This window comes from Solea senegalensis, linkage group LG6 (genome assembly GCF_019176455.1).
Source record: "Solea senegalensis isolate Sse05_10M linkage group LG6, IFAPA_SoseM_1, whole genome shotgun sequence".
Taxonomy (NCBI): domain Eukaryota; kingdom Metazoa; phylum Chordata; class Actinopteri; order Pleuronectiformes; family Soleidae; genus Solea; species Solea senegalensis.
The window spans coordinates 21345753-21365975 of record NC_058026.1 but is presented as its reverse complement, the minus strand read 5'-3'; the positions used below and the strand labels follow the sequence as shown (position 1 = coordinate 21365975).

The window sequence follows — 20223 nt, the reverse complement described above, 5'->3', positions numbered from 1 at the left end:
CCTGAGCAGTCTAAGGTCAATTTTCTGGACTTAAGGAAAACAAGACCCATCACTTGGAGACATAGACCAACGTTGTTGTTCTACGTTATCTTACCAAGCCTGCTGCTATACTTAGTTTTCTTGTGCAGTGAGGAAAGCGTTTCTAAACTGGCCACTGGGATGACATTTGAACATTGCACATTACACTTGGCGTTGGTGATTAAATCAAATAGAGAGCTGAAGCAGATCCTCATCAGATTTTATTTTGCATATGAACTATTCCTGATATCCATGCATACAATATAATGAGCTCACAAAGTGGCAAAAAAAAGAGATAGATGAAGAGAACAAGAGAGAAAGAGATCTTTCGTATGAAAATATATAATCCACCTAATGATGGGGATACAATAAGACATCGGCAACCCACATTGCTTGCACTCAATTAGTGTTACAGTGTCACATACAAGGTTATTAAAATCACTTGATTTATAAACTTTGCGTTATTTAATTTAGTGTCAAAAGTTTGTCTTTCATTTCACCGGAAACCTGATATACCTTAATATTTATCTACATGACATTTCTTACAAAATAAATACTTATATATATATATATATATATATATACATATATATAATACATGATACATTTATATCTTCACTGTAAACATGAGAACAGAACCGGCATCATATTATTCACTGCACTACAGATACTGCAAAGTCAGACAAAAGTGCTTGATAAAACAAAAGCAAGAAAAAGACGATATGTGGCCCTGTTGTTCCCGTGATTGTTCAGAGGTCAAATAGCACCATATGAGTGTGTGGACAGCCCAGAGGAAAGAAGCTGTTACTATCAATATATTTGGTAATTTCATCAGATATATATATATATACGTCGCGTCATGTCTCTTCCATGTCCTCTTATGCTCCTCTGAGTTTCCTGGTCAGACAGAGTCCACTTTAACCTGGTTATTGTTAGTCATGAGTGGTGACGGTTTGCTTTTCAGCCGCTCCCCTGCGTCATTTGAGCTGTCCTGGAAGAAGATGCGAGCTGTGCACACTGAAACCACAATGCGCTTGTACTCCCGCCGGAAGTTCTGGTTGAGCACACCATACACAATGGCATTAAGGCAACTGTTGAAGTATGCCATGAAGTAGCTGGCCACAAACAACCACTCGGGGATGAGGGGGATCACCACCTCCGGTTTGATGGCCACCGCCAGGCCGATGAAGTTCAGCGGCGCCCAGCAAACAGCGAACAGCACAAACACCACGAACATGGTGACAAAGTTTCTCACGTCGTGTGGCGTCAGCTTCGGCCGGTTGTCCGGTTTGACCCGCCTCCTCACCTTAATGACCAGTATCCAGATGCGCAGGTAGCAGTAGGTGACAATCATGATGGGGAGAATGAAATGAAAGAAAACCACCGCGATGGTGTACGCTGAGCTGGCTGACTGTTCGAAAGTGCAGGAGTAAACCCGCGGGTCATACTGAAGTGAACCCACAAAGAGGTTGGGCACGATGGCCACCACAGTCAGAGCCCAGATCAGCATCACATAGCAGAGGGAGTTTTTGTCACTGTACAGCTTATCGTATTTGAGGCTGTGGCAGATGTAACAGTATCGGTTGATGGCGATGCCGGTGATGTTGAAGATGGAGCCGATGACACTGACACCCATGAGGAAGCCGCTGATCTGGCAGTGGACGTAACCCAGGTTCCAGCCATTGTGGAAGATGGACGTGAGAACAAGAGGGTAAGGATAGATGGCGACCACGAGGTCGGCCACTGCCAGGCTCACCACAAAGATGTTCCCTGCAGACACACACACACACACACACACACACACAAAGGACAGCAGGAGTCAGTGACAGCAGAGGTGGAACAAACTGGTCATCCGTATGAACGAGATAAAGAGAGCACAAATTATTGTGCACACAGAACCCTATCTGAAAAGGACTGAACCACCATCATAGCTTAGTTTTCTTTCTCCAACCTCTCCAGACAAAAAAAACCTAATAAGGCTAATAATAAAGCTTTCAAGCTTGGGAGGTTTTGTACCAAAGTAAAACTTGCACACTGAATGTGTTCTGTGTGATTAGCTAAACTTGTTGTACAAGGCTTTTCATGTTCCTACTACTCTTACATTTAAGGGAAAAAGAAAAACCTGCCTGGCAGGAGGGACCAGTCATTGGGAAAATAAAAGCTTGAGGATGTTTTGGAAGAGGGTTAGCAGTTCAGTTAAATTCAAGTGTATTCAATTTGTAAATATGCTAAAACATGCAGACACACCAGCACAAGTCCTACAAAGACATCCTTTTGTTCTTGTGACCGCTTTGTTACATAATCCACAGGAAAAAAAAGAAGAAGAAGCCTCAAGGCTGGATTTTTACAGGGAATGAATTTGCAAATTGTTGTACTTGTGCGAAAGGGTAAAAGACATTTGGCATGTTGTGTGAGTGTGAGTGTGTGTACAAACTTCAGCATCTCTGATGTTGATGAATAATGTAAGGCAGGGAGTCCCTGTCACTAAATAATACATGTTTGTAATTGACAGCAAGGACTCTCCATTGTTCTAACGTTTTCTTTGTCCCCAAACTGGTGGAAAATAATACATTCATACATTCATAGAGAACACACAAAGGTTCCCGTAGCTAAAATTACGCTTTCTGAAGATTTTACTTTGTAGATTGGAACTTTCTGGCCGAATCATAGACTTGGTGACACGGTGGGGAGGTGAGAAAGGTTCATCTATATTCCTCCCCCGTCTAAATGGGTTTTCTCCAGGTAGTCCAGCATTCTCCCACAGTCCAACGACATGTAGATTGGAGTCCCCATGGAAACCCTGTCACACTGACTGTTGCACAAGAGAAGTGACAGACTGTGATCTCCAGCCTCTCTACATATGAAATATGACACTTAATTTCAAGGAGCCAAGACAATATTATATCATTCTCTGTACAAATTGTCTCGCTTTGTGTCTACAATTTTCCATAATTACACAGAACTCTGCATTTTGCATGATTCACTGTCGAGTGGTCTTGTTTTTCATGACCCGAACATGCAGCTGCACAGCATTTTCCACAGCTGTCACTGAGACAGTCAGTGGAATGTTCTGCATGATTAGTCGCAAGTGCAATACTATGAAGTCCAACGACAGGCCCAGGTTCAGGTTTGCCTCAGCCGCGTGTCAGAGGAGAAGCAAATGTGTCTATCTAGATCTCTGCAATCACCTCGGTGCAAAAGGCAGATTAGTTGAAGCTCAGACGTCTTGTTTGTCAAAAACAGACATTGTCCCCGCAAACCTGCAGGCAGACCTGTCACTCTCACCTAAGCATCCGAAGTCCAAATCAGTTCTGCTCATTGGCCTGTTCTCTCCTTCAGAGGACCGTCAGTGAGACAGGTTAGTTTTACCCTACTGATGATGATGCTGTTACAATAAAACATCCATCAATCGATATTCTACCACTTTTATCCTCCACAGGAGGGTTGCGGGTTGGCGATAGGCGGGGAGCACCCTGGACAGTTCGCCAGTCCATCACAGAGAGACAAATAACCATTCACCATTCGGCATGATTTTTTTGCGATCTACCAACACGACCTTTGACGATTGACGTATTGGGCACCCCTGATTTAGAGTGTCCAATTTACCTCATCCCCACACCGCATGCACACATCGGGGAGAACATGCAGAAAGGCCCTTGTTCCACCTGGGGCTCGAACCCGGGACTTCTGGCTGCTAACCACGACCAACCATGGCCTCCTTTAGAACAGCGGTCCCCAACCTTTTTTGCACCACGGACCAGTTTAATGTCAGACAATATTTTCACAGACCATATAAATACAACAGTAAAAAATGATACGACCCGCATAAAAACTGGTATTTTCTAAATATAATAACAAACGTGAATCCACTGTGTATGCAACTTTATTAGCTTTTCGATCAAATGGGAAAATGTATCTTAAAAACATACTTTTAAGGCTGCCGTCAGCTGCGATCTCTTCTTGCGACCGTGACATGTGACCGAGGCAAGCATCTTGACATGCAGTAAGAGTGAGTCATAGACAGATGTGGTGGAGAGAATCCGGTAATTTTCCAAAATAAAACATCGTTCAGAACCAGATAATAAATAAAAGGGAAATAATCTAAAAGTTATGTATTCTTTCTGTGTGGCCCGGTACCAATTGACCACAGACCGGTACCAGTCCGCGGCCCGGGGGTTGGGGACCACCGCTTTAGAACACATCCACAACAAAATACCAGGGATCATATGCAATTAGGTTTGTCCGATCCGTTTATCTGTCATTCAGCTGCCCTCTGCAGGGAATTACTTGCACCTGCTGTTTTCATAGGATCTTGTGACTGAAATCCCACTGAGTGTCCCATTACCTTTGTGAGGAGTTTAGAAGGAAAAATAATACTGCTCTAAATGATTGTTGATAATTATACATCACATTGTACACATGTGTCAATTTATGTGGGGCTTTAAGACTTCATTCCAAGGTGCAAGAATATGTGAAGCTTAAAGATCCACAGGGTAAATGTTAAGCAGGAAAATGGCCCTGAGTGAGTTGCAGAGTGACCCCCTGTCACATTACTAATGATCATTTATGTGAATGCATCAATAGGTGTGGAGATTCACTAACATGTTTTTAGCTCTCCGGCAGAAACAAGATAGGCTGGTGACCTTTAGCAAATCTATTCTTGTTGCACGATTGGCTGTGTTTATACAGTACGATGCCTTGGTGTTAGTGAGGTTAGGATACGGGGCATGACTGAATGTCCTCCTAAGGGACAGTTATAAATATTTGTGGGGTTGTGGTGTGACGACTGGTCGGTGAAACTTCATTTCTGCCAAATGAGAAAATGTCATTTACTGTAACAACCTTGTTAAAGGACTTTTTAAAACCCCAACCACTCCTTTTTTTTCTTTTTTTTTACAGCCTTGACCTTGACAAGGTCATGTTGCGAGACGCCTTGACAGTCAGCTGGTTCTTTTACGTGTTGGATTCTCTCGCTCACCGTCTCCATCGCTGTGATTAGTCCTGTGGTTTTCATTTGGCTTGTGGGGAGATATGGGCTGAGCAATCCCAGGTAATCCCCACACTTTGAACCAGTTTCTGTCGGATTTGGGGACATGCGACGCCCATCCGGGCATTTCACCGCTGTAGCCCGCAAATGAATTCTGACTGACTGACAATATCTTCAAATTGTACACGGCCATATTGACTTTTTGAGATTTTATAAGATTGCAGCATAATCATAATTTTTTTTGACATGTATTTAAAAGAAATACTAGCATTCTCCAAAAGGACTTTTACCCATATATGTCAATAGTTCATAGCATATTTTGAAGCGGCGACACCTTTAAGACTTTATCAGCTTGAAACATCTGTATTAGGATTTGAGTCCCTCTTTGCGGAGCACAATTACTCTGGCTTAGTCGAGCTGAAAGTAAAGCATCTGCTCCACTGAGGTCTGTCCGCATATTTTCTAAAGGGATTTAAGACCTGGCTTTCACTGGGTCATACAAGGACTGTGACTTTCTTGTCCCGGAGCTGTTGCAGTGATACAGAAGGCCTGCGATTTGATATGGAGCTTAGTGTAAGGGCAGCCAGAGAGAGTCTTATTTTTTTTTATTCTTAAATCTCTTGCTTCTCCTCGTTCATTGACTACTTTCATTTAATCATTTAAGCTCCACCTCTTGGCTCTTGGCTCTTCTCCATTCACAAAATGTCTCCTCTTGTTTTGAATGAAATGTGGTAAAAAATAAATAAATAAAAGTCAACTCCTTGGCTCATATCATCCAGATGATTAAGGTTTCCTTTCATTATCCTCACCCACCAGTTAGGGTGTATTTTATTTACTCCTGTCAGCTCCTTCTCTCTCACAACACTGACCTCGACACACTTGCCAACCCAGCGCTTTGCTCGTTTATACGCTTATTCCCCTAATTGGCCCAAATTTGCCAAGACAAGATCTAGATTTAATCAGTGATAACCTAAATAATCCATAAACATACACTGTAACAAATTACTGTAAAAATACTGGATATTTTGCACAGTAGTGTACCGTTTTCCATTAATACAGTTGAATACTGTAAATTCTGATGTCTTTGAGGAACAAAATATTAACGGCAAGCTACTGTAAAATCTTACGGTAAAAAGCAGTATTTATTTAAAATTTACAGCAAGCTACCTGTAATTTTACAGTATAATATAGTATTTTTTTCTTTTTCCGTTTTTTTTTTTTTAAATCAGACTTGCTCTTTGGTCAGTTTAATCTGAGCAAAATAAAAAAAAACTCAGTGAAATTAAAACTAGCCCTACACATCAGTGTTTTTATTTGAGATTGAGGACACAATAACAAAAAGGTGAAGAATTAGTTTTCATCTGGACTGCTGAAAGCACCAAACTGGATGAAGCACTTGAGACATCACCTGCTGCTTTCCTCACCATTCTCTCCTGAACTGCGCAGCACACCCTCATCCATCCTGTCCCCGTGGCTTTCTTAAGAAGGTAAATATAGTCTTGCAAAAGACAACATAATGCTAATGTGATTTTGTGTTGGATTAACATTTTATTGACAGTTTGTTGCCAAAAAGATTGAGTCAAAAGTATGTGCCACATGCTAGCATACGCTAGCATACTCTCATTTAGCAACTATGTGGACACAAGTTTAGCTTTCTGTTGAAGCACAATACTTAAATTAGCACAAGTTGGCTTGTTGTCAGATCTAATTAAGGTGGGCTACAAGGTTCTGTTTTACCATTTGTTGTTTTACTTTTTCAAGTAAAACGGTTGATGGGAGTTTATAGGGAGACGCTTGTTATCCAGGTTTATGCAAAAAGCTAAAAAGTAGCTTCAAATGTGCACTAATGTAATATACAGTAGTTAAAAGTTAGTTGACTAGTTGTTGATGTAATGATTTCTTTTTCTAAAGATAGTTTTGCTGTGAAGGCTTGTAGTGAAAACATGATAACTTGCAACATACGTGGTAAAACCTGCAGGAATACATTTGCACATGTCAGGCACATTATCACACATAATAGTTGTCTGCCTAATGCATCTTTCAAGTGTGGTTTCCCTGAATGCACAAGAGCTTTTTCTAAGTTTTCGGCCTTTCGCTCTTACATTCATTGCCATAAATATATATGTCCATATTAAATGCAAATGATCTTTATCTTATATATTTTCTCTATTATTACATTTTAGGCGCCTCATTGGGATTAATCCTGAGAGGGGAAGAAAGCCCAGCCAGGGGAAGATGGTGTCAAAGAAGACAGGGAAGCTGGCAACAACGGTGAATCCCTATGTGGCCATTCTACTAAAACATTTGATGGATGACCAAAACTAGCAGTAAGGTTAATTGAAGTTGAATTGGCTGATAATTTGTATAAAATAAAATACAAAGTTTAATGAATGTAATGTTAGCCATCACTTGTCATAGTTCAAGAAAAAATTCTGACAACCAAGTAGTAATGGTGTTTTTATGGATTTTGCAGATACTGAAAATGTTCAGCTTTAATAAATGCCTAATGTTGTAAGGCCATCTCTTGTCTGAGCCATTTCTGTGATAACTATTTTAATTTATTATTATTATTAATATTATTTTTATTTTTAAATGTAAACATTTTAAATCATTAGTTTATATCACTGTGAAGAACACATTCTACAGTTTTACAGTAATAAGTTGTTGCTGTAGGAACTGTAAAATAACAGTATAACTGCAACCAAAGAGCTGACAGTATAATACTGTAATGTTTATTTTACATACAGCACAGTACTGTAATATCTTTACGGTACTAAACTGTTGTTGTAAATCACAGTAGGTACACTGTAGAATAACAGTTTAAAGCTGGCAACTGTAGCTGCCAGTAGTTTACTGTAATTTAACGGGAAATTTTGTTACAGTGTATGTCTCCTGACCTGTGATTGCAGATTATCCTGCCTGTGGGAGCGTCCATAACGTAAGGGTTAACATTTGGCTGCATTTATTCTCCCGTCAAGCCCATGAATCCCCTGACTGTCCTTCTCTGCTGATAAGAGCAGTCATAGCCTCAGACCATGTTTCACATCAGGGATGCTGATAGACTAAGCAGTTACCTCCAGATTATCATGCATCGCAGCACGTTACATTTTTCATTGTTTGAGTCATTCTGGTTTTTTGTTTGCGTGGTGACGCCTTTCAGTCCTTCAGGACACAAGTGCTGTTCTGACTGTGGTCATTCAAAATGTGCAATTTCAGCACAACCTTAATTCTGTCAGTGGTCCTTAGAATCTCCGCGTCACCCTTCACAGATGTGACCTGCAACCAGGCTCCCCATTGGATGATACCAGCTGTCAATCACACTGGTGTCCACTCATGTGTGCTACAGTATATGCTTTATCATCTAGTTTCCTGTAAATGGGAATACAATTTACAAGAACTGGCATCATGGGTTTTATTGAAGAAGACCTGAAACCATTACCTCCTCATCATCACAGTCCACCCAAACAATAGGACCCAAGATCCATGTGGACTCAGATCCACATTTTATACAATCACATGTACCTAAATCAGCTCCATGGGCACAAGCTTTCTTTATTATACTACAACTACAACTACAAATACTACACATTTTACATTACAAGTTAGTTGTGCTGCAATTTCAATCAGCCAGAGAGGAATAATACATTTAATGAGGATGGATTATAAGAAGCAGTTTTGGGGACCTGCGAAGAACTTAGTATTTGCAGCCTTTTTATTATAAGCAATGAAAAGCAGACTGCAAGTTTTTTTAAACAGATTCCTAGATTATATATATATATATATATATATATATATATATATATATATATATATATATATATATATATATATATATACACATATATACATGTAGTGCATGTTTGTATTTTGTAAAAAAAAAATAAAAAATCAGGAAATGACTACTAAACTTAATGTCATTCATAGATATCAATCTACAGTGAGCCGGGTTCAGACAGCTGTCTACCAACTGTTGAACGGATGAATTATTTAAATGCTTAACATGGATCTGATGACCAGCAGAAAGTGTGAGAGCATTACATTTAATTTCGGATTAGAAGCAGTCGCAGCACAGTAGAGCTGTTGTGAAATAAAACTGTGACATGAAATTAGTTTTTATCTCTTATTTTAGTGAAGCACTTAGTCCATTTTGAAAAGTGCTATTTCAAGTGCTAATAAAATCGCTTGCACAGAGTCCGGAGCTCCATGGAAGACGCCGCGTGCACGTGTTGAAACTTAGCAACAGCTGAAGCATCCTTTTTAACTGTTTTTTGTCCTGACTGGACTAATGAACGTAGACATTTCATTATCCATGGTCAGAAGCCAAATCTAACTGCAAAAGCCACACTTAGAATATCCTGCACATCCTCATTTGAAAGTATGGTAATGTATGGAAAACTACCCCGGGAATGTGAATACATTTCAATACATCAGGAATATGTTAATATTAATTGTAATTACCTTCTATATATTGTATAGGCCAGTGTATTCTCGTACTATGAATTTTAATTATAAAGGCTCCAGATTGATGGCAGTGCCGGCATTTCCATGACCTTGAACGCTCGTGGTGCTGTATGCACACAGTTTAATGGCCGTTCCAAACATGTGAAGAGTTCATATTTGACTGAAACTACAATAAGCTATATTTAATGTTCAGTGTGTAAACGTTAGTTTAATTTAGCAGATATATAAAATAATGATGAGTAAATTGTTGTTTTTCCATCACCTCAGAATGAGCCTTATATCATGACCCAGGTCAGCTATACAAAGACCTGTTTTTACAGCCCACAATGGACGAACTAAACATATCTATAGTTTTGATGATAACTGAACGCTACGTTATGTTTTCCAACACACTGAGAAGGGAAGTGCAAACCAAAACGCTGCTGAAAAGTCAGACTTTTTCCCCCAAACACAGGCTAATCAAAGGACACTGTAACAGCCAAGTTTTAAGCAGCTATTGCAATTTTTTTTCACAGAGAAACAAAATACTTTCCCTAAATCTGATCAAATCTTAACACCATTACGAAGGCAAAGAGGAAATGTGTTTTGTCTGCGTCCTTTGATTTGCAAAGTGCCACATCACAGTGGTGCCAGCACTAAAAGCTCAAATCTAAAAATAGAACTATTTTAAAATGAAAAAAAAAAAAAGTGCTTGTTCTCCATATTCAGTATATTGGTCTCTGCCATTGGGTTATCATTCAGCATTTTTAACAACTTCGTCTTTTATCATTAATGCATTGTGACGACCCATGATTCAGCAGTCCTGTGCTAAAGATGAGCCCTTGATGAAAGGACTCCTCTCTGTGAAACGATGTGATGTGTTTCTACCCTTCCTGTGCTGAGTTGTGTGTAATTCACACAAAAATATGTCACTGCGCCCTCTATGACGGAGGAAAACTGTCCTGCAGAAACAGGCCCGGCGGCTTCCAGGTGTACGTGCAAAGAAATACAATAAAATTAAGCCCGCAAACAACGATTATTTTCATTTGATTGGTCTGTCAATTACGTTCAATAACAACAAAAACAACTGTGAGGGTGGACGTTTATATGAACTGTATTATTAATAATCCAAAGGAAGCAGAGTGCGAAAGAGAGGAAAAAAAGAAGGATTAAAATAGAGAGAAAGAGACAGAGAGAGGGAGATGAAGGCATCCCTTTAAAGAAGCTAAGCGATTATGTCCCCGGGTCACTATTGGATTTGCGGATATTGTGTTCATGAATGAAGCCAGTGACAGGCTTGGATGATGAGACGCTCGGCAGGTTTTAATCCTCACGTCCACTGCAAAACCTATTTCAAGGGTGCGGGATAAGTGCAAGAACACAGAACATACCGTACAATAATAAAGCGTGGAATGTATCTATAGCCTCCTTGATTACTGCACAGAGAATTTGTTATCAGCTGATGACGGAACAGCAAAGAGTGGTTTTCTGCAGAAGTGGTTTATTCTTGCCCAGATGGGGCAAAGGCAACACAAACTGCCCTCGAGTGGCTTCTGCGCGAGGAGGAACGGGAGGCAGCGAAAGTGGAGAGCGGCATTAATGCACGGTCAACCTGATTCTCGTTCACACTCAACATAAGGGCTGTTTCACAAGACAAGTGGACCTAAGGTAGCCTCAGGGATATTCAGATGTCAGCGTTAATCACAACAGCTGACAACACTAACACACAAACAGCATGAGTTCAATAAAAATCTAAACAATGACTTCAATGATTTCTTTTCTGTTTTTTTTTTGTCATTTCCTGACTCATGACATTCAGGAATGTTTATCACTAGTGTATGTGATGTGGTGTCTTATCAGGCAAAGAAATCCTTCCTATTGAGTAGACGATTCCTTTCGAGATACACTCAAGTGAGCACACTTTTCTTTAAAGAGTGGTGTGTTTTCCAAATCCAATGAGACAAACATTGTACCCCCGGCAAGACAGTTTAAGTCTCAAATGAATGCCTTTGCTTCTGCCTTATATGTGGAAAACTAAAAAGGCCTCTGGTCTGCTCGTCCTGTGGGGTTCGAGCATCTTCAGCGAGAACATCTCAGGCCCAGTAAGGCCAATCGAGACCTCAGCAAACTTCAAGAACATACAGTATTTACGCGCTCTCAATCTCACTCAATCACTGCGCCGCTCCCCTTACAACCAGCACTGCAATTTTTGAGGCTCATGTGTTGTGAAAACACCTGTCCACCACATTTACTCTCTGTGGTCGGCGAGCAGAGATGACAAAACACCACGGGTGGTGTCACATTGGATGTCGGCCAGGCCCCCACAGCTGGTGGCCTGACACAGCCTGACAGGACCAGTGACGTCTTCCAGATAAAGCCCTCTAGACAAGTGGTCCAATGTCATGTTGTCAATCTGATTACACAGTCAGCATGTGTCACGAACCACTGGCAAAACAGTGTATAAAACGTGTACCTGTTAGACCAGGCATGAAATCTAACAACATCTCCATCTCTAATGTCTGTGTTAAACACCAGTACTGTCATATTTGCTCATAAATGTACAAAATGTTGCTTTTTCATCACACCTTATGTACATGAGGTCATTGGGTGAGGGTAACTGTACTTTAGACCCCCGAGGACGTGTGAGCTGAGTGAACCATGTGGCCACAGCTCTAGCTGCTGGTGGTGCTAAGCGTTACAGTACTGCAGCTGTTCTCCAGTGAGCAAACAGCAGCTGTTAAAAACTAAAAGATGAATCCACACAGTTCAAAGAACTGCAGCACATACTCCCTTTTACTATCCGCGAGGTCAACTGGACAACGTTCTAAAAGTAGGACAAACGCTTGTGGTGTGGTGTTTGCGTGGAGGTAGTTCCAATCAGTGACAGTGAAAAGTAGGTCATCCAAATTGCTCCTGATACAGATACTGTATGTAAATGAGACACACTGTAGGCTCCGTATGCAGATTCTGCTCCTACAACATGTTTTTCCACAATAAATGCACTAAACAATGGTCAAATTTAGAAGGTAAAATCAGGTAATTGCTGTAAATGTACGGGATGGCTTGTTAGCACAATCGCTGAGTTTTGGTATATTTTGTACTTAACAAATTGTGCTTATTGACATTTCAAGTGCAACAGGGGGGGGATATGGTTAGCACTAGTACCTCACAGCAAGAAGATTCCTGGTAAGATTCCCTGTCTAACTAGGGCCTTTCTGTGTGTAGTTTTTTTTTGTCTCCATATTTGTTTGGGTTTTATGTACTCTCATTTCCTCTCAAACTCCAGAGACACGTCGACTGAGGTTCGGTTAGATAAGAAACTCTAAATTGACCATAGGTGTGTATCAGTTGTTTCTCTCTCTATCTGTGCTGGCCCTGTAATAAGCTGGTGATTGGATCCAGCTCCCCCCACATCCTGCACTGGATAAGAGGTATAGATAATGTATGGAACATTGATTACCCTTCCAGCCACAGCAGAAATGATTATTATCAATTTAACCTCCTATTTGTTTCAGTAATTGTTTCTCAAATGTAAAGATTTTCTGGTTCCAAGAACCAGTTGCAAAATAACCTTTTTTACAGACACTCAAACGTGTACGAATCACCGCAATCACCAAAATATGGGCTGCAAGTTGTTTTTTTCCTGTGTGAACCTCCTTCCAAAGACAGGAAATGGAAGCACAGCATGTTAAAACACAATTTAGACAAATTATCGGCCAAAGACTGAATTCTGAGAAGGTTCTGACCCAACATGTCCCCACAAGCAAGGTACTTTTTTACACATGTACGCCCTGCCTGACTATTCCACAGGTGAGTGGAGTGAGTGTCTGAGCGTGGCAGGGGGCTGATGGGTTGACCCAGATGGGGGAGACAGACTTAAAGTTCAGCTAGGACACGTGGGACAGGTTTGACCGCAGTATTGTGGTGACCACTGCTTCCCCTTCTCTGTATCTCTTAAACACACACCCACACGATGCCGTGACAAATGTAATACTTCACCACCACGGCTGTTGCTTTCACCGCATACGTCTGATTTAACAGCACATCTGTGTTAAAGCTGTATCACTTATTTCCCCGAGAAAAGGAAGGAACAAAAGTCATACCAGTTACACAAGAGCATACACATCCAGCAGCAGTGCAGACAGAGCGCCATTGTATAAATGAACAGAGGTGCTGTCTGCAGATGGTCACATGGAAGCCGTTTGAACATCCAGCAGGTTTGTGGACGACAAAGAGCCTAAAGGTGATGGACTGGTGGAGTGGTGCCACACTTGAAATGATAAGCTGACAACGGTGGTGCAGTTCGCCTGCTTTATCTCCAAACCAAAGCAAAGACTACACAACAAGAGTTTGTGTAAAGGAACAGAAACCAGAGACTTCATTCTATCATGGTTTTCTATTCAGCAGCCATGAGATTAGAGACAGAATGAGTTGTGTTGCAAAGTGAACAACCACAGTGGTTAAAGCGATCACTTCAAGGGTCAATTACACCAGAAAGTAGTGCAGTAAAATTCTATTTATGGAACTTTTTGACAATACCATGTTTGCTCTTTCTTAAAAAGGCACATTTCACAACCTCCACCACTGTCATCGTGTTTGTTGTTGACAACAGTGACGCACAGCAACACGGGCTGTGATGTCTACATTGTCAACACGACTAATTGTCATACATGTTTGATGATCAACAGTCTGCATCATCTTAGCTTCTGATGTTGTCATACCCGCAGGGTTCATTGGTAAACTACTGCAGCTGGAAGATGCTAAGATGAGTCTAAATGTTAGCGTCTCCAACTTCCCAAAAGGTCACCACATTATGATGACTTACGCACAACTATTTGTGTTCAATAAAGGGAAAAGTGCATATTCTTCGAGCCCACAAATTAATTGAGGGAGAAAAAGTTAATTTGAAATGTTAGCGATGTTTTATTGGTTTGATGATTGATAATAAACCATCCGTGATGGTTGGTTATTGGTGACACAATGACATTAAATAGGCTACTATATCATTTTATTCAAGGAAATCAATCAACGTGTAATTGAATCAATAAAAAAAATATTTAAAACTGACACAACAGTACTTTGGCCACAGTAGCACACACACACTCACTCACATACACCAACCAATAGGGTGCTTGGATTCCCATTTGCAATTACCAAGCAGCTTGATCCTCTGAGAAGATTGGATTGATCCCATTTATGTCATTTAGGTCCCTGGACAGCAAGTATTTAATGAGGAGTTACTGCCACTCATTATGAAATGAGCACACTCATCATACTTCAAGGTCATAGATCTAATTGTATATTAAGAATCAAAGATGCAGCATAATCTGACATATTCCTGATTGAAATTACAATTTGGACAATATTAAGAACTGGGTAAATGACTTAGTAATGACTTAATGACTTAATAATTACTAGTAATTTACGTAATAGACATGTCTTTGACTGTAGAGCTCATAGAATTATAAATAAAGTTTCAGTCGTGCACCACACACAATAAAAGTCCAGCTGTGAAATTGATCGAGACACCTGTGGACGGAGTAAAGACCGGCCGAAAAGCATGAGAACGCAGTAACACAGGTTACCATCCTCTATTCTTATGAAGACCAAATCAGAGTTGGATTAGAAATGAACGTCCACTGAGTTTTGAAAGCTTCATCGATCTCTGCTTTGTACAATTCATTTTCAAATGTGTCAGTAATTTAGCACCAGAGACAAACGACAGGACAGCAGCAGACTCACCAGGAGCTCTGTCAATAACCACTGTAAAATATCCCACCACAGAACCACATCTGGGCAATCAGCTTTCTCCATCAAAGGAAGTCACATTTGGAATTCAATGCCTAATAAAATAAAACTGATACAAACTTTCACTGTAAAGGTCAACAACTGGCTGAAAACAAAACCAGATTGTACCCACTTTTAATAGGTCGGACTGTGTGTGTGTGCATTTTTACATTGTTTTAGGTAGATGAGAAATGGTCTCGTATATTTGGTGTTTAAACCATTTTATTATTGTCATTTTTACTGTACATGAGAAAAGCCCAGCCAGGGACAGGAGTTGCAAACTAGCAAACTGCTATGTACTCTATGTGCAGTACATCAGATGCACTTTATGTCCACTATGTCTCACTGCATTGTCCCTGATTAATAAAAATGAACTGAACCAAATTTTCTTCAAGTTTCTTCATGTCATGAGAGAAGGGAGGGGGAGCAATTGTCTTTCCAACATTTCCGTCTGCTGATGGGCTTCAACGACCGTGTGTCAATCAAATCTTTTCCCTCAGTTTCACGTATTTCAACTGAATGCAAATTTTGCATCTCTGCTTTGACTCCGTATGAAAAATCATTGAGTTACTCCAATGTTTTAGCCAAAATAACGCACAACATTTTCACAACTGCTAAAGCTACATGTGTAAGAGTTTAGGGTTAATGCTCAAACACATTCCATATTATTTGGTCCGAACACTTTAACTCCCATTTGTTCACATCGTTACTTCTATTTGAACTCATTAGAATGGGGCCAGTCTAATGGTGACCTTCATTAGTAGCTGCACTGGTCAGCATACTAATAAGTTTTAAGTGACTATTAGAATCCCTGTTATACATTTTCACTAATGAGCTGCTTATTAAGATAAAATGCAAGAGACAACGTTGACATTTTTACAGAAAAAAAAAAAATCAGCAACGAGTTGTCTAACTATGCTAAAGAGAGCTTAAGTGAACCCTTTCATGTGTTGATACTTTTTCGCAGTTTGCATGGAAAATTGGGGTCAAACCAGAGCTTTAACATGTGTTGAGTTCTATTATATATGATGAGTTTGTGCAGCAGTTATTTCCATCATCATCATCAGCTGACCCCAGAGCTCTCTGTAATCTCCTTACGCCATAGCTGGGATTCTTACTGCACTTTTTTTTAACATCATCTCGTAAATTTGAACAGATGAGCCATATTTTATTGCTGTTTTGTTAAGGGCTTTTTCTTAGTGTCACTAAGCATAAGCTCCTATTTACTGCATGTAACAGCTCTGCTTCAGAGTCACATTCACAATGTCACACACCCACTAATCATGTTTTGCGTGATTAATGCAATGATAATGCAATGGCCCTCGCATCCCTCCACGCACAGAGCCTTTACCATCATAATTATGATCAAAGGTTCATTCAAACATGCTACGTGAGAGCGGACATGTGCGTGTTGTGCATAATCACACAAACACCGCATCTGCGTGTGGAAAGAAGGTTCGTGCGACGACGAGTAAACAAACAAAGAAAAATAAGCATCATGTGTAAACACACGAGGCAGCGAAGACGAGGCAGACTGACATCAATCTCACACCTACGCTCGTCATTGGAAACGCGCTCCGCGCCGGTCTGCGATTCTCACACCCTCACAAACACACATCGTGATCCGCAACTGTGACACCAACAAGCTGGTGGCAGAGTGGAGGGACCACAAGCACAGTGATCCCCCCTCGACAATAGATGCATGAAGACGTGTTTAGCGTGTGCTTATTTGAGGTGCGTGTTAAACCTGGAGGATTTGTGGAAAAAGGAAAACAAAACAAAGTCAATCTGCAAACACAACTACAGCAGCAGTGAGCAAATATTTCCAAAACAACATCAGCTCTTTCTAATTTTTCCTTGAGCTGTTTAGTCTGCGTGATGTAGAACACAGAGACAAACACCTCTCATACAGCCCACACAGATGTCTTCAAACAGAGCAACAGTACAGACACTTTGAGGGAAATTTGGATCCTTACATTTAAAGAACCTGTGATTACTATTGATAGATGTTTATTTGATCACATGTTAAAGCTACCCTTAATCAAACATTTTTACACAGACACAAGCTCAAATGGCTCAAACTGTTAACAGAGTTAACGTGTCTCTCCTTGTTTTTGTAGAAATTGTCATAGAAAAATAAAAAAAACTATAATTAACCCACATGAAGGACAAGTTGATCTTCATTTAACAAAAATCAATTTCTCATTTTTTAGTCCAACCCCAACTGTTCAGAAGGAAGAATCAGAGAGAAAAGTCATCACTTTGTAAAAATTTGGTCAAATTGGACAAAATGGTGACACACACGCACGCACACACACACACACACACATACACACTAACCTGGCCTGGAATTACCACACAGGGAAGTAATGTGGACTCTTGACAGGATGCTGTAGCTTGTGCTAAAAAAGAAACGGTGCAACTTCTCAGCTTTCAGAAACGGTTTTGTGCATCTGTCGTAGCCAACATGTGGTTATTGCAGTAATTTCACTCGCGGTGTTTCAGGAAGCCGGAGAATCAGCGTCTTTGATGCCAGCGAGGAGAGAGTGGGATGAACGTTGGTGCACAATGAGAGACAAAGAAACATTGAGAGGCTCAAAAAATGAGATTTTATACTGTTCACATTTCAAATTTAACATGCAAAATCTGTTGTTCGTGTACAACTGCAGTGTTTAAATTGTTAAGAGTATTTTAACCTGCATTAAATTGTGGTGGAAGCTATTTTGGAGAAATGGGCAAAAACACTTAGTTACAGGACATTCTCTGGTCCTTTTATGGTTAAAATAAGCAAATAAAAGTCCAAATGGACATTTTGAGATTTTGGTGTTAAAGGGATAAGGTGTGGCAACAGTCAGCAAAAAAAAGTTTAATAAATTGGTGCAAATATATGCATCAATATCATTCATATCTACACGTATCTCCCATTTTATCGCAGTTCAATATTTCACATGAAATATATCATCATTTCCTCACAATGCTACGCACCACATTACATTATCCTCCTATTCCCTGAAAAACTGGGGCTTAGATAGGTCACTGAGCAGCACGAGCATCTGACTTCCTCCTGCATAATTCTCTACTGCTGTTGGATGGCGCCCAAGAAAACGCTGGAATGAACCCAACTGACGTGTGAATGTGCCTGAAAGTGTGACAGAACACACTCTTTTAGACAAATAATCACAGGCAGCACGTTTATGAGGTCATAAAAGAAAAGCACCCCGTGATAAGGGAATCTCACACACTAAGCTCCTGCTCATTACAGAGACGCGTAGGACTCGACTAATTACTTTATGAACGTGACAGGCCATGAAGACTGTCATAATCTGTCTCTTGAGAATTACTGTACATCTCTGCACTGCTAACTGGGACTCACCATCTACACCGGAGAAGGAGTGGCAGTGTAACTTTGCAGGTATACACTCTAAACTAACTAAACCCCTATATCAACATGTTCAGTCCTGACTAAGCACTGATAACTCAGACATGGAACTAAAATGTCAAGATGTGGACGTCTGCCATCTTAATTTGGCATTTGGTACTGAAAAAATTGCTGTATCAATGCTGCAATATTAAGGGTACCTTAAAAGGTCCAGTGTGTAAGAATTAGTGACATCTAATCATCAATCTGCAGGACTTTCTGCTCATCCCTCCTTTTTCCAAGTACATCAGGGAATGATGACGGTGGCCACAAACCAGAGGGGTCTTTGTAAAACTCTCCACTCCTCCACTTCACTACTCTCTCTGCCATTCCCTTCTTCTCCCTTCGTAATTTATGCATTAGGGTTTATGAGGGCAAAACCATTTGTTGTTTAGGGGTTCAATACCTCAATTATACGACTAGTTATTTGGGCCATAGAATGTCAAATCATGAAAAATGTTCATTTGTGTTTCCCAAAGCTCACAATGAAGTCTTATTTTGTCCGAAAAGTGGAATTATTCAGTTGTAATTATTGCTTTGTACAATATACCAGAAAATAGGAACACTTAAGAAGCTAAACTTTGAACAAAATAAAGATATTTTTGGGTAGTTTATTCAAATTCTGCCTATTAACTGCAATAAATGCTACACATTTGACCTTTAAAAGCGCAATGAATGTACTCGATCTTTCAGTTCTATTTGTTGTAACAAGTGCACTTAGATACTCCGATAACAACATGTATGAGATCGTCATAAGTTATTGAATCATTTAAATTCCAATATAAAGTGAATACTCTTCATGTTTTAGTTATTTCATTTCATAAAGGAAACTTTTTTTTTTCCTACTGTGAAAAAGCATAGTTTGACTTATATAATTGAGGAATAGCGCAAGTTCCCCTCTGATAAACATACATACTGATACGTCTTTATTCTTCTCCACAATGGATCAACAGAGAACAGCCACTGGTTATTACATCACGCTAACGTTTACAGAGGTTTCCTTAGGAGACTGAGGGTGAATCGTGTTTTGTGTGTACTAAAAGAACTCATGTGCATCTCCGCAAATGTCTCAGGAAATACAGTTTGCTTTGGTCCGACTCGTCGTTTTCCCTGTGTGTGAACGACAATCCCGGAATCTTCCTCGTTGATATTTCCTGAGGAGTAAACATCCTGTTTTCTTATTCCAGACAAAGCGTACATGTGCTCACCCATAGTCATAGACATCTCTGCTCTGATATTTTGGAGTTTTTTTTATGCATGATGACGACGAGGCTTGAACCACATTGCTCATTTCAAACAGACATCAGGCACCACTGTAATCTCAGGATTATTCATAGGTTGGAGTGTCCTCGCTTCTTTGCTTTGTAGTTAGTCAAATTTTTGTTCTGGCAGTCATCTGGGGTAAGTACGTATGACAGTGTTGTGTTGGAGTGATAAACCACTGTGACGACCCCAGAGGCAGCTGGAGCCAGAAACAGTGGTCAGTGGGACAGTGTTCGCACAGTGACGTTAAACTGTTCGCTTGTTAGTTAACCATTTAGAACTTTTAATGATGAAGGAGGAGAAATTTGAA

At 40.2% G+C, this 20223-nt stretch overlaps 1 protein-coding gene across 1 annotated transcript in view; it reads right to left on the bottom strand.

Moving 5' to 3' along the window:
* Positions 1–221: 221 nt before the first annotated feature.
* Positions 222–20223, bottom strand: part of mtnr1aa (melatonin receptor 1A a) — a 32421-nt gene continuing 12419 nt past the window's right edge. Inside the window, exon 2 of the mRNA XM_044029400.1 lies at positions 222–1788. Coding sequence (XP_043885335.1) covers positions 920–1788 — 869 coding nt within the window. The 3' untranslated portion in view covers positions 222–919. The remainder of the gene's footprint in view (positions 1789–20223) is intronic.